The following is a 13,727-nucleotide window of genomic DNA, read 5'->3' as shown; positions in this document are numbered from 1 at the left end:
ATCCCAATCATCTTCTAAAAATTGTACAACAGCCTGTTTATAAGCCTTTTTCTGTCATAGTTGCCTATATGCACCTCTTGCCATATTTGTTTTCTTGATGAACTTACATCTACAGCAGGGCTGTGATCCAGCTGGACCAGGTAAGAATACAGTTAGTATTTCAACTTAGAGAATGCTTCACTGAAGTCATGAAGTTGCAGGCCTGTCCACATGGTGCCCCAAGGGAGGCAAGAAAAGAACAAAGCAATTAAAAAGTTACCTCTGGAACCGCTGGGTCTCCACAGGCAGCAAGTGCTTGATGTCTGCACTACCAGTAAAGATACCCTCCAGGTAGACCCATCGCCTTTGGACATCGATCCAGACATCAAAGAGTGCCATGATACGGTTCAGCTTATCTTCCCAGCTAAGGGCATCTTCCTCAAACACCTGAAGTTTAAACGCTGCATTAATATTCATTTTAATAGTATCACTAGTTTGACTGCTAATATTTATTAGCGGAAACAGTTGTTTGAGAGTTACAAAGTATGCATACACAATTCATTTTCTGTCAACTTTAATAGTGAACACATTCCCTGCTGAAAAATATATAAACTAAACAAGAGGGGAAGGAAGAATTAAATTTAGATTCGTTAGCTTTGTGCTCCATTTTACCTTGTAGTATGGTGATAACTTCATAGCAGACACGCTGTTAATGTGCTCTTTTACTTTGTTGAAAAGGTCATCCCAGCCACGAATCAAACGACATTTGTTCTGGTAATTGACCAAGTCCAGTTCATAAGTGTTCCACACTTCTCTTATCTGAAGAAAAAAATGTTTAAGATATGACACCTATAATTTCTGCTCCAACATAGTTACAAACTAAAAATGTATTACAGTAATCAAATTTTACTTTTTTCACCCAAGAATTCTGGGTTTATGCTCAAAGTTTTGTTAAAAATATTACAAACATGATGCAGTTTGGTAAAACTTAAAACAAGGTGGGGTCTTTGCAGTCATTATCAAGGACTGCTTTTCCCAAATAATGCAAGTTTCCTCAGAGAAAGCTTACACAGCTTTAAGCTGTTCCCCAATACAGTGTTTCACAGCACTGTATCAGCTATTTAGAACGCCAAGTTTACTACACAAGTGTCAGCCACCTGACAGCAAGCCTTTGATTTTCTATTACACGCATACATACAAGAGCTGATACTCACCTGTTTCAAGAACTCTTCCAAAGCCATCTCACCCTGAGCCACAAGCAGTACGTCTTTGACGATTGCTTCATTTCTCTGTAAATCGACATCCCAGATCTGACCCAGTGTCAATTCTGAGACAACCCAGTTAACGTGAAGCCTCTTCATCAGCTGTTTCCAGTGACGATCTTTAAGTGCCTCAGATTTCAGTTCAATAACTAACATGTTTATCTACAGAAGACAAGAAAGCAAGTTACATCCTTGAACTTGAAGTATTAAATATATGCATTTCAGAAACGAGTATAACTTACCTTCATGTAGCCCTTCAGAAGTCTCTGAACATACTCATAGGAGGCATACTGTCGCAAGCGGGCAGGGAAGTTTTTCAGTTGGTTCAGCAGACCATCTAAGTTTTGTCGAAGCTGTCAGTAACATAAAAGCAATGAAATCTTTCTCTGCAAGTGCTGTGAACATTGTTGTACAAGTCTAAAAGTTGTCTATATATTTTTACAGAAACCTCTCGCTAATGAGATTATCAACGATATAGCTCTTTTAGTATTATATGTATTTGCATAAGATGTGGTTAGTCTATAGCTGGGAATGTAATTTTATTGATTCGATTAAGATGTATGACATAGTATTGTCACAGGCAGTTTATGGCTTAGTGCTCTTACCGCTCTCTACCTCCCGAGCATTGAACTAAAACTGATCCTGCTTATCTAACCATGTAATGAAGTTTCCCTGATGAAGTCCAACAGCCTATTTAAAAACAGCACAGTTTCTTCTCTGTAGACAGAGTCCAATCTCAATTTCAAAAATACCAGAATTGCCTAAATTTCCTGTGCAACCTGTTGCTGTAGGTGACCCTGCTCTGGCGGGGGTGTTGGACTAGATGATCTCCAGAGGTCCCTTCCAACCCTGACCATTCTGTGACTCTATGATTCTGTGATATCCCCTGCAAAATCATTTAGGTTGTGACAAACCCTGTGATTTTTTTTTTTTTTAGCTTAGCATGAGAGGAAACATGCTCACAAAATTCTGAAAAAGGTACCTAAACACTGAAAATTATCTGGAACGTGACAATTGAGCAAATCTATCTCAAGAGATCTAATTCCTAATTTGCATATACTTGTGGTTGTTAGATATTTTTATGTATACAGAAGTGAAGTACCTTGCGAGGCTGTACTGAAACCCAGGGCTGTTCTTTCATTTGATCAATCTGTTCCCAGACCTTAGAGAGTTCAGACCAGACGCCTTTGAGATCCTGCAGCTCTTCAAGGGCTACCTATAATAAAGAATGTACCAAATATCAGCAGTTATTCCCAATTTCTTCAAAATCATTAGCATGGGAGAGCTGAACAGAACACTTTTCACATGTCAAAAACCTTCAGATAGCTTGCCAATTCAACAAAACTGCAATAGCAAGTGACAGAGATGAGATTTTTGCATCTCAGGTCACATAATAGCTTCACAAGAGTAAGACAGTCAAGGAAGAGATCACAGACAATCTCCTAAGGCTAGAACTGAACCAGTGTGGAGATTGTGTCTTGATACCAGTACATGCAGGCTACAAGTCACTCTCTTAAGGGAGGGAGAGATGGAACTGAAACACTTTTATCTGAAACTGACAAGAAGTTATACAGCAGGTAGTACCTGGACACGCTCTTCACTGCCACTGAGCAGTCCTGTATCTGTTAGTTCCAGAGCTTCCTTGGCCTTTGCGCATTTCTCACGATCATCCTTCAGCCTACCAAATTTTCCTTCATAAATGGTAAGAGCTTGAAGAGCCTCTTCTGGACGCAGGTTTCCCTAAAGTTTGGATGAGATACATTAATCCAAAAATCCTACAGTTAAGTTGAAGCCAAGTTAAAAGCAAGGACTAAATACTAAATGTAAACAGATTTGTCTCATTTTTGCACGTCCAGTTTGCTTACAATAAGGCTACATACTAACCCAGAACAAGTCTTATCCCACTTTTACATGCAGTTTTTGGCTTTATGAAATCTCACTTTAGAAAAAAAAAACCAAACCCCAAGGCAAAAAAGCAGCTTGCTTCTGAATCCTCCTACACACACGCCTCTGACATATCCCTTGTTTCAGCCAAAGCTTTGTTAGTAACTGAAGTCGTCTTGCTTTTTGCACCTAACAGAGGCCTATGTTGCATGAGTAAATTTCCCTCTGCTGCTGGCACCCCCCCCTAATCAACACGTTGGCAAGTTATTATAGAACCCTCAAAAAGAATCTGCCTCATTTGCTGAACGAGTATTAATCATCACTACTTACTGTTACAGGCTTTGTTTTCTCCCAGTCTGTTAGCAAGTCAGTTGTTCGGCTCTCCACTGCACGATCCTCTTGAACTATCTTCATCTGCAAATTTGCTACTTGCTGTTGAATGGCAGAATCCTTTCTGCGCATGATGTCATTAAAGGCACCCCATTCTCCTTCGATGTTGTCAATGTACAACCAAGAGGATGGAAACTGGAACCTTTGTTTCTCAAGCAAGCGCTGACCATTGCGATAAAGCTACAAGAGACAGAGGTTGTAACTTAAAAAGAGAAAACTAACTTAAGTCGCGAGGCTAAATACTCAAGATATTTTAACAAGCTCTCACTATAGAGCTCACAGGATTCCTCAAGATATGAAATTCAAATCTGTTCTCAAGAGAACTTGAATATCATGAAGCTGCATCTTAAGAGGTAAGCCTGGTATTTCCAGAAGTAAGAATCATTAGCAAGACAACATACCTCAACTTGCTTTTCAAACTGCTTGATTTTACGTTTCAAGGACTGCACGTATGTGATGAACGTCACTGCATCTGATGTGCTAGCAGTGTCCACCGAATGCTGCTCCAGTTCTTGACGGGACTGTTCGGGGCATAAATCAGTGTTTTAGAAGTCTAGAACAGTTGATCTGAAAGTGAAAAACTGGAATTTGGACTTGTCTTACCTTAGAAATTTGTGAATGAAACTCTGTCATATTCTGACCAAGCATTTGGCCAAATTTGCTGAGCACTTCCTTATGCCAGGAGTCATACTTCAAGTTCACCTTTGATTGCACCTACCATGGAATAAAGTTACATAATAGTAATTTGTCAGCCTTACTATTTTCTGTTATACACCCAGCCTGAAATTTAATGCACTTATCCCAAACAATTCCAATTTCTTACCTTGCCATAGTCTATGACAACAGGTCCAAATTCCTTTCTGGTTTCTGCATTGTCAAATGTTCCTCTTGCCTTTCTTATCTGAACTAAAAGGGCTTGCCATTTATTCAGGTCTTCTCCAAGACGGTTGTATATGTTTTCAGCCTGCATATCCCACAGACACTGGTACTGCAGCCAAACCTAATTGAAGTATTACACAAACAGTATTCAGAACTTCTCCAGTATATTTCGAAAGATGTGTGTTGTTCCCTCAACCCCCAGAAAACTGAGAGAAAAGTACATGTTCATTTCAGCTGTAGCATTACATGGTGTCAGCCTCCTACCTTGACATATTGCTCCACTTCAGTCACAATTCCCATGACAGCAGAGTACGACTCCTCCAGAGCTGCAGGGCCATCAGGCATCCTCGTCAATGCATTACGATAGAATTTCTCTTCCTCAGACAGCTCATAATGCACTCCAACCTAAGAATCACAATTATACATGTGATATACATGAATTTCTAGGGCACTGAGATTCAGTCCTAGAGCACCACACTAACATACTGAGCACAATTAATGGCAAAGTTAAAATAATTGCTCAGACTTAGATACAGCTTCATTACACTTACCTGATATCTCTGACTTTGAATTCTTGGTAGTGACAGGATTACCATCTTCCAAGAAAACATTTCTTGATACAGTTTGTATCGACACTCTTCAATTGGAGGATTCAAGTATATCACCTGGTTGGTTATTCTTAGTTCATGTACAATGTTCTGCAGAAACAGTAAACACACTCAGTTTTACTGGCAGATACTACTATATGTAGACAAGAATTCTGGACTTCAAGAAGTAGCACACACTTTTGAAAAAAATCAACTTGCACTTAAACAACAAAGACACCCCACACCAAAACTTACTTTGATCTTGGGTTCGCCACCAGGCTTATGGCTCACTTGAGGAGCATCTGTATCCATGTCAACTTCTGCTTTGTCATCTGCTTGTCCAAGAAGAACTTGGGTCCAGGCCCTCAGTCCAGCTTGCAAACGAACACCCAGGATTCTTTCAATCTAAAGAAAATAAGCCACATTGGATGAAAAAGAGGCATATTCACTGTATAAAGATCCCCACTATTGATATATTCTGACACCAACCACACTATAGCACCTCAAAGAACCAAGTGTTCCTTTACTAAGTCATCAAAAAGATATAAAAGTTTTGGTAAATTTTCACTGAATATCAATTCAAAGCTTCTCCTGTCCTCATGGACTTAAATGGAATTAAACAATTTTAACTGCTTTGAAGTTGTCCTAGTGTCCAATAACCTGCCACTTAACAGGCAGAGTCGAACAATATGAAGGCAATGAGTCTTTGCTACTGGCATGGTAAATTTTCACCACCTCACTCCGCAGCACTTCTAGGTAGTCAAGCTGTATCAAACTTTTTTCTTCAAAGGACAAAACTCCCCTTGAACTAATTGATCCCAAAAGCCAACAGCTAAAAACAAACAGATCTTGCATCTTCCGCATATTGAAAACACACTGAAATTTTCAGAGAATGGGGAGACAGACTTTTCCCTGGGTGACTATGAAATGTATAATCAAAAAACGTTTTGCACCCGATTAAAATGTTTCCTCTAAATACATACTACTCCTTGATTGCAAACCTACCTCCATATCCAACTTATTGACCCAGATTGGCAAATTTGAATATGAATGAAGATTTAAGTCATCCACAGCTTTCTGAACCCTGTTCAAGATTTCGGAGAAAGTCTTGTGATCATACATGCATGTTTCCAAAGATCTCACTTCCAGGTCTATTTTCTCTTCAATAATGAGCAGATCATCCACCTAAAATGGTTTAGGAAAAACGGGATGTTTAGTTTGACAGGTTAGATAAGAGGCAACAATAACTATGCAGTAATTGTTAGTCATTTCTCCATATCTGGATGCAGTAAGCCTATTAATTTTAGTACTACTAAAAGATCCATTCAGCTGGCCAATTTGTGCCAACCCAATCATCTACTTAAACCAAGGAGCTACAGAACAGGTTATCAGCTATCCAATTCCACTTCTGGTTAACCACACATTACTGAAGTATAAATGTAAAAATTTTGCAGAATTTGAAAGATAAGACAAACCTTTTCCTGGAAACTGAAGACAGTCTCGGCTAAGCGCTGTACATATGGATCAAGTTTGTATGATTCCCACACAAGTGCAATTCCTTCTGCAATCAAAGCCTGCACCTCTTTCTTCAAGCCAGCAACCAGAAGTGAGATAGTATTACGCTCTTCTACTTTCTCACATGTTCGTTCATAAGTACGGACACTTTCAATGAGAGAAATAGCAAACGGATAGAGCTGGTTTGCTTGGTGAGCTTTGTTGACAATTGCTAGTGGAACACGGAAACCAAGCCACTTCAGGTTTCGGACTTCTTTTGAAAGTGTAATTATTTCTGGGAGGAAGTTGACTTTCAGTTTCAGGACATTTCCAGTTCGACCTCTAACACGAGTGCTTTCAATGGTGAAAATGCGACCAGACACACCAAGATTGCGTTGCTGAACTTTTCTTGCCCAGTCATCAAAGATTTCCTGAGTGTTGAGCTTCATGCGGAAGCTATCTCCATCCTGCTTTAGCTTCTGACCTTCTACGTGGTTCTCCCAGCCTTTGCCAAGGACATCCTCGACACGCTTCATGTAAGCCGTGAGCTGTCTGTCAATCTGTTTTGCCCAAATTATAGACCCAGACACAGGAGGCAAGTCACGCACATGACTCATTTTACAAGCTTGACTCTGTGGGTATTGTACTTTAAATTTGTCATGAAGAGACTCAATATCATCTTTTACGCGCTGGATCAATTGTGTTTGATATTCACGAATGGCACCGCGAATATGAGGTCTGACAAACAAAGCATTAAACCGAGAGAAGATTCTGAACATTTCATTGGCATTCTTTGCTGTACCAAGCTGGTCTCTCAAACGGGCGGTTATTCTTGTTTCAACTCTATCAATTCTTTCATCATATCGTTTCATTGCTGCCTCCCAGGCTTCTGTACCTTCTTTGGAAACATCTAACCCATCTACTTCCTTAACATTCTCGTAAGCAAGATTGACTTCTTCAATCGCATTGGCATCTGCGGCATCAAAAAGGACTTCTGCTACTTTCATATCCTGTGGTTCAGGCACCTCTCCTTGATTTTGCTGGGCAACAGCAGTTACCTGCATTAAAATCACAGTTTAGTGAGTTCAGTGCTTCAAAATTAACCCACAAATAGCTAAGCACAATCTGTTCTAACAAGCACTGCAAAAGCCCTATAAATTAGTACTAAATCCTTAACAATCTTTCAGTCACGTTTCAGATTAAAGTTCCCCTAGGAATGGGGCAACAGTTACTTTACAAACTTGCACTACTGTGCAGCATAATCTAATTTTCCACTATGGTTTAGCCAAGCTCAAGTATTTACACACTTATTAATCTCCTCTATGTTAAGTCTGGAGTTGCTGTGTCTATTAACATGAGATTTAAAGCTAAGTCTATTAGCAAGGGTTCAAAACTAGACTGTTTTTGGAGGCAAACAGCGAAACTGAATGTTACATTACTTTTGGGTTGGTAACTTTTTAGAGCAACAGCTAACACTCCTGATGTCAAACAGTCTTGGAGAAGCTGCACAGATTTTCTGCCTGATAACAACCAAGAATATTACCTGAGGTCGCAAGACTCTCACAATAACTGCCCTCAGCTGCTCATGCTGACGCCTGAACTTCCTCATTTGATCAAGACGACCTTGGAGTTTCCTATGAGCAGGATTGATACGCCACACCATCTTCAAGTTCTCTTCCCTTTTTCTTTTCACAATATCTCTCAGCAGAACTTGTAGCTTCTCATATTCATCATCCCAGGTTTGGAAAACTTCAAAGCAGGCAACCATCACCTGAAGAGAATTTCAGAACAGGAACTTCAGTTCCCAAGTGAAATGTTTTCTTAAAGCCACTATTCAATGCAAAAATACAGCTGCCAGTGCCACAAAACCATGAACATACCTTTTCAAATTCTTCATAGGCAACATGCATTAGTTTTCTGGTTCCCAATACTTTAAGCAGCTGAGAACTCAGATCTCTTGAGATAGCCTCCACTAAACGCAATGCCCTTTGGATCGGATATTTTGTGTTTCTGATTTTTCTCAAATGGGTAAATATTGCAACAAGGGCCTGCCTTATTTTGTCCAGCTCAGTAGCAGACAGCAAGTCATTCAGTGGAAAGTCTTTCATCAGTGGGTTATAGTCATTCACAGTTTCCAGAGCCTGTTTTAGACCTAAATGTAAGAGAAGAGATTTTGAATGTAACTTTTCATTTCACTAATCGAATCTGTATATGACAGTAGCTTTAACTAAACCAAAGTTACTCTTGACAGCATTGTTCTCTGTACCACAATGTCCAAGTTTCTTAACAGGTTATATTCTGTATGACATCATGAAGAAAATTTACTGAACAGGCATTTTACCTGTGTCTGTATCAAAGCTGACAGTTGCATGAAAACGTTTGCCGTGTTTTAGAATATCCAAAGTTAGAAGAACTTCTGGACTTTCACGTTTTTCCTGAATGCGATACAGAGCCCGTTCCAAATTTAACCAGAAGCTTATCTCCTGTAATGCAGTGCCTGATGCAGGATCTCGATCTAGTTTGGTCACCTTAAAAGTAATAAAGAGAAGGGAGGGAGAGGGAGGGAGAAAAGCATTAATTTATGTTTCATCTGTAAAAACTTGCTCTATTACTAAATGTAATTGAAACATGTAACATCTACTAGGTTTTAATAATCCAACATCAGACAGTTTTGGCACTCATTCTGTGAGAAGTGTAGGAACTGTAGCATAACAACAGTAAAGGTTTAATTCCAGCGGCCCTGAAGGTCGGGTTTAGGACCTTCATGTAATATCTGCAGCATAGCCTAAAAACGTCACCTGTCCACTTTCCTGATCAATGTCTGTATTCTAGTTAATGCCAGATGACCCAGGCAAGAAAACAAACGTGTTATGCTCTGGAGTGGGAAAAGGCACTGCTCTCCCATGAGCAATAGGTGTTTACTATGCCCATAGAGGAAAAAAAGCCACAGTAGTATCCGAGATGCTATTTCTGAATGACAGCAAAAGAACAGCAGAGTTCTTTTGAAAAGTAACAGGCAGGAGTACAAGAGATTACAAGATGGGACTGGAGCAACTGTTCTGAAGTGGTTGTGGATGCACCTGGGGAAATAACAAAACAACACAACACAACAAGACCTGTTTATCTCTGTCTGCTATAAAGATTTGAAGAAGCATTACAAAATTCACAAGGTCACTGCCAGTTACTTGAGTCTATTACAATAGAAATTAAATAGTCATGCTCTCAGCTACTTGCAGAACAATTTAGACTAGACTCTAAATTCAGACTAGGCTTAGTCTAGTCTAGAATCAGACTTAGTCTAGTTTAGACTACAGCCTCTGGTGAGTCAGAAAACTCATCTCAGATCTTCAGAGTATCCTGCGTGGAGCAGTATTTAACCAGTGAAGATGATACACGGTACTATACAGAAGTTCTGATGACATAGTCTAGTACTTGGGGTTCTATTTTTACCTTTTGTATCTCTCTAATCCAGCGGTTGACTCCAGATTGTAGCTGATTGAGGAATAATGGATCCTCAGCCTTCTCACCGAAGTCTGTAACCTTTGGTTTTTCTCCACGTTCATAACACTGCTTGGCAACATTAGTAATGGTTGCATGAATTGGCAGACTGATCTCTGGAATTTCAATATTCTGCTGCAGATGCAAGAGGCCCATTTCAAGTTCTGCAATCTTTTTCTCAACTGAAGGAGCCATCTTATCTCCATCCCTGAAAAAGCACAGATGTTTCCGTATAAGAAGCCAAAACAAAAACCATACAGAACACACTGAAAGCATCTGAACTACTCCCCCAGTCAGCCACAGCATCATATGCAGCTGCGTGCTTCAACAATTTCACACGACTTGCCTTGAACAGTCACTGTTATTTTTTAGGTTAAACACCTACTTTAATTCATGAGCAGAGAAGTGCAGTAATTATACTGAATTACCTGTCTGCTTTGCCAGATTCTCTGATATAGGACTTGAAAAAGGGAGCAACAGCATTGCTAATGAAAGAATGTAGTGTTTCATACGGAGAATCTTCACTCAGAGTCAGCACTCTCAGTTGGGAAGACACTGGTTTGTCGGCATCAATCACTGGTGTACGCTTAATGAATGCCAGGCTGCAGAACAGAGAAGAGAGTTACCAACTAAACATTTGAAACTTAAGCGCCAGTTAAGAAGAATCTTTAATCTGACTGCAAGTTTACGTCACAGGAGTCAAATGCTAACCTGCATCATCGTACTTTATAATCTTTCTTCTAAGAGACTTGAATACAAGTCTGCCAATAAATACATCTTTATACTTCAATAATCAGCCAAACTTAGCTATATGGACTCTGCAGTATGGGCATACTAAAGAGGCACACATCTTACAAAGCTTCAGAGTCAAATATGCATTAAGGTTAAGTGACAAATATGTGGTTAAGTGACAAATATGTAAGAGTCAGACATAACTGAAAATTACTGAACCCACGTTGTGTATGTTACATTCGTATGTATCCCAAATGAATAAAACTTTCTTTAATCTCAGAGCTAGAAGTCCAAAGTCCATTCCTTTCAGCCTCATGACACACCCTTGTTTTATCAGAGCCTCCACTCCACTTTGAAAAGCTATTGCCCTACCTGAATAAAAACACTGCATGAAGCATTAGGTAAATTGGAGGTAAATTTGTAGGTAAAGGAGGTAAATCTGCTTGTGTAGGTTTTACATTCACAAGGTAGAAATGTCAAGATCTATTTTACTAACTTACCTGTTTGATTTTATTCCATAATGAATGTCAGTGCTGATACTGTAGGAAATGAACTCCTTTTCCTCTTCTCCTTCATCTCCCACATCCTCTGCAAAAAATACGCTATGTAAAAAATATTTTATTTCTAAGGCATCTGCCACTCTCTCTCAACCATCTTCTGCTATTACCAGACTATTTTCTAACCTTTCATTTCTACACCAATTTATTATGCAAAATAGCTTAAATTAAGTTTAGCTTTGCAATATTCCTCAAATTCCAGGTGGGTTTTTTGTTTTATAACACCATCCTATTAACTTTTTCAGGTTGCTATAAAAAAAAAACCAAACAAAAAACCCCATTACAACAAGCAAATGATAACTCACATTCTGCTTGTGAAGCAGATAGAAATCTTCTGCAATACAGAACGTGCATTTATTTGTAGTGATATGCTACCAGGATAACTATATTTAAGTGAGAACAGTTAACAGCTGCTTTTTTCTTTTGTAGGTTGCTTTGTATTTTTGGACTTTTTCTTTAAAAGAGATTTGGAAATTAAGCCTCTGAACAAAAAACCCTCCCATCAAAACAAAACCACAAGCCATGGGAAGTACTCAGGCATTACCACAGCCAATGTATCACAGATGATGTAATTGCTGGGGATGCAGGCAGTTGTGCTGCAATGCAGTGATTTCAGTGAAGAAGGCTACTCCCTGTTGGGCGACATACTGACTAGACACATTACAGTGGACTCTCATCCTGCTCTGATCTCATTTGGCCCTTCATAGGAGATACAGCCTCAGGGTGTCACATTTGTGATCCTGAGCACCAGAAGCCCAGCCACAGAACAACACTGCACTAGACACCACAGGAACCCCTATGAAAGCTGTTGGCAGCCTGTGTGACTAGTGATACCACATGGCAGCTTTCATTACTCAGAAATATGTTTTATTGTATCTATAATCAATAATTTACTTCATACTATCTATTCAATGCATAAGTTTCAATGGTTTTAACAATGTCGGAAAAAACAAGCTCTCCATATTCTGCTGGCGGTTCTGAATCTGTTAAGTTTGAAGACTGGCTGGCAATCAGAAAATCCACTCTCCCCAAATAACTGCTATTAAACCAGAAGACATTGATGAAAATGCCTTCTGTCCAAAGTAAATTAGTATTTAGCTTCTAAAACACACAGTAAGTGTCCCAATTTGTTTTTAACCATACATATTTAACAATATCTATGTGACAAGCCTGCAGCTGACTCATCACCACTATCTTCCATTACTTCCAACCCGAACTAAGGATAACCAACCTCATGAGCCAGACATAAGAGAAATTTAGAAATCATCTGCCTATCCTATTAACATCCAATTAACATTTCTTTAAATTATTATCCCATTAACATTTCTTTAAATCTTGTTAAACACCGCATCATGAATTCATAACTATCACTGTTCTTCCCCACCCTGCCCCCAGAAAATTCTACTGTTATCCCTGCTGAAAAAGAAGTCTTAAACTTTGGAAGGGAAAGGAGAAGGATAATCAGCGGAAATAGACATAAGATAAACACAGAACAGATATTTTAAGTAACATCTTAAGTTCACAGTGAACAGACAGCAAGCGGAAGAACCTTCTTCATGTTTCCCTCAGTGTGCAGCAACTGCAGGGCATATACCCAGTATATGTCAACACTGCGGCTGTTGACATGTTAAATAATGCAGCATGAATTATGACTATTTTTAAGATTTGATACACATCTGCAGGGACTGAACCAACAGCAGGCTAGGAGTAGAGATCCAGAAGTTTAACATTAAAATTTTGCGAGCTCAGATTGGCAGGCATGCAGCCATATACAGACTGTAAGTCTTGCTTAATGGTAAAAGTTTGTGTTATTAATGAAGCCTAGTTATGGTTTATTATTGTTCATTAGGCTGGGATTCTGTGACAATAAGTGCCTACTTAGCAACAGATTTGTTGACAATAAAAAGTCTTTTCGAAATAAATAGAGTCAGTAAGGGCAGCAGGTAAATAATAAAGATGCTTCTCGCGTCAGAGCGTCAACTTAGCCGTAGCATTTAATGCAGCATTTGATGAGGTTTCCGAGAACGGTCTACAAGCAGCAGGGCCACCAGGCCTCGCTAGCTAAACAAAGGCACTGCAAGGTCTACATCTTGATTTATGAACTTCGGAGTCTCGCTAATTAACCGCGGATTTTTTACGGGCTGATTCAGGGTTGGGGTTTTGGGTGTGGGTTTTTTTTGTTTGTTTGTTTGGGTTTGTTTTGTTTTTCCCTTTTCTCCAGGGTTTTGGGCGGGTTACGTTTGTTCTGTTTCATCCCGGTTATCTGCCTCGCCGAGGCGGAGGAGGTCACTTCCCCAGCAGCAGCAAGGAGGCCGCGGGAGGGAGTTGCCTCCCGCCCACTGACGAGGCGCTTTCGGCGCCTTTCCGAGCACCCGCGCCCACCTCCATCCCACAGCCCCACCGCCCACCCGCCCCGGCACCGCCCCAACAGCCCCACCTCAGCCCCCAGACCCGCAGAACGAAAG

At 39.9% G+C, this 13,727-nt stretch overlaps 1 protein-coding gene across 1 annotated transcript in view; it reads right to left on the bottom strand.

The window, feature by feature from the left end:
* DYNC1H1 (dynein, cytoplasmic 1, heavy chain 1) overlaps nt 1–11,395 on the bottom strand; it is a 42,408-nt gene extending 31,013 nt beyond the window's left edge. The window contains 22 exon segments of the mRNA XM_009891087.1: nt 260–426; nt 652–798; nt 1,194–1,403; nt 1,484–1,594; nt 2,344–2,457; nt 2,826–2,981; nt 3,456–3,695; nt 3,917–4,036; nt 4,119–4,229; nt 4,339–4,515; nt 4,659–4,799; nt 4,946–5,092; nt 5,237–5,386; nt 5,987–6,166; nt 6,457–7,533; nt 8,019–8,246; nt 8,356–8,627; nt 8,817–9,003; nt 9,926–10,181; nt 10,402–10,575; nt 11,206–11,293; nt 11,389–11,395. Of these exon segments, the coding sequence (XP_009889389.1) occupies nt 260–426; nt 652–798; nt 1,194–1,403; nt 1,484–1,594; nt 2,344–2,457; nt 2,826–2,981; nt 3,456–3,695; nt 3,917–4,036; nt 4,119–4,229; nt 4,339–4,515; nt 4,659–4,799; nt 4,946–5,092; nt 5,237–5,386; nt 5,987–6,166; nt 6,457–7,533; nt 8,019–8,246; nt 8,356–8,627; nt 8,817–9,003; nt 9,926–10,181; nt 10,402–10,575; nt 11,206–11,293; nt 11,389–11,395 (4,460 nt within the window).
* Between the last annotated feature and the right edge of the window lie 2,332 nt (nt 11,396–13,727).

The sequence above is a fragment of the Charadrius vociferus genome, unplaced genomic scaffold (genome assembly GCF_000708025.1).
Source record: "Charadrius vociferus isolate BGI_N301 unplaced genomic scaffold, ASM70802v2 scaffold228, whole genome shotgun sequence".
Taxonomy (NCBI): domain Eukaryota; kingdom Metazoa; phylum Chordata; class Aves; order Charadriiformes; family Charadriidae; genus Charadrius; species Charadrius vociferus.
This window is presented reverse-complemented; position numbering and strand designations above follow the sequence as displayed.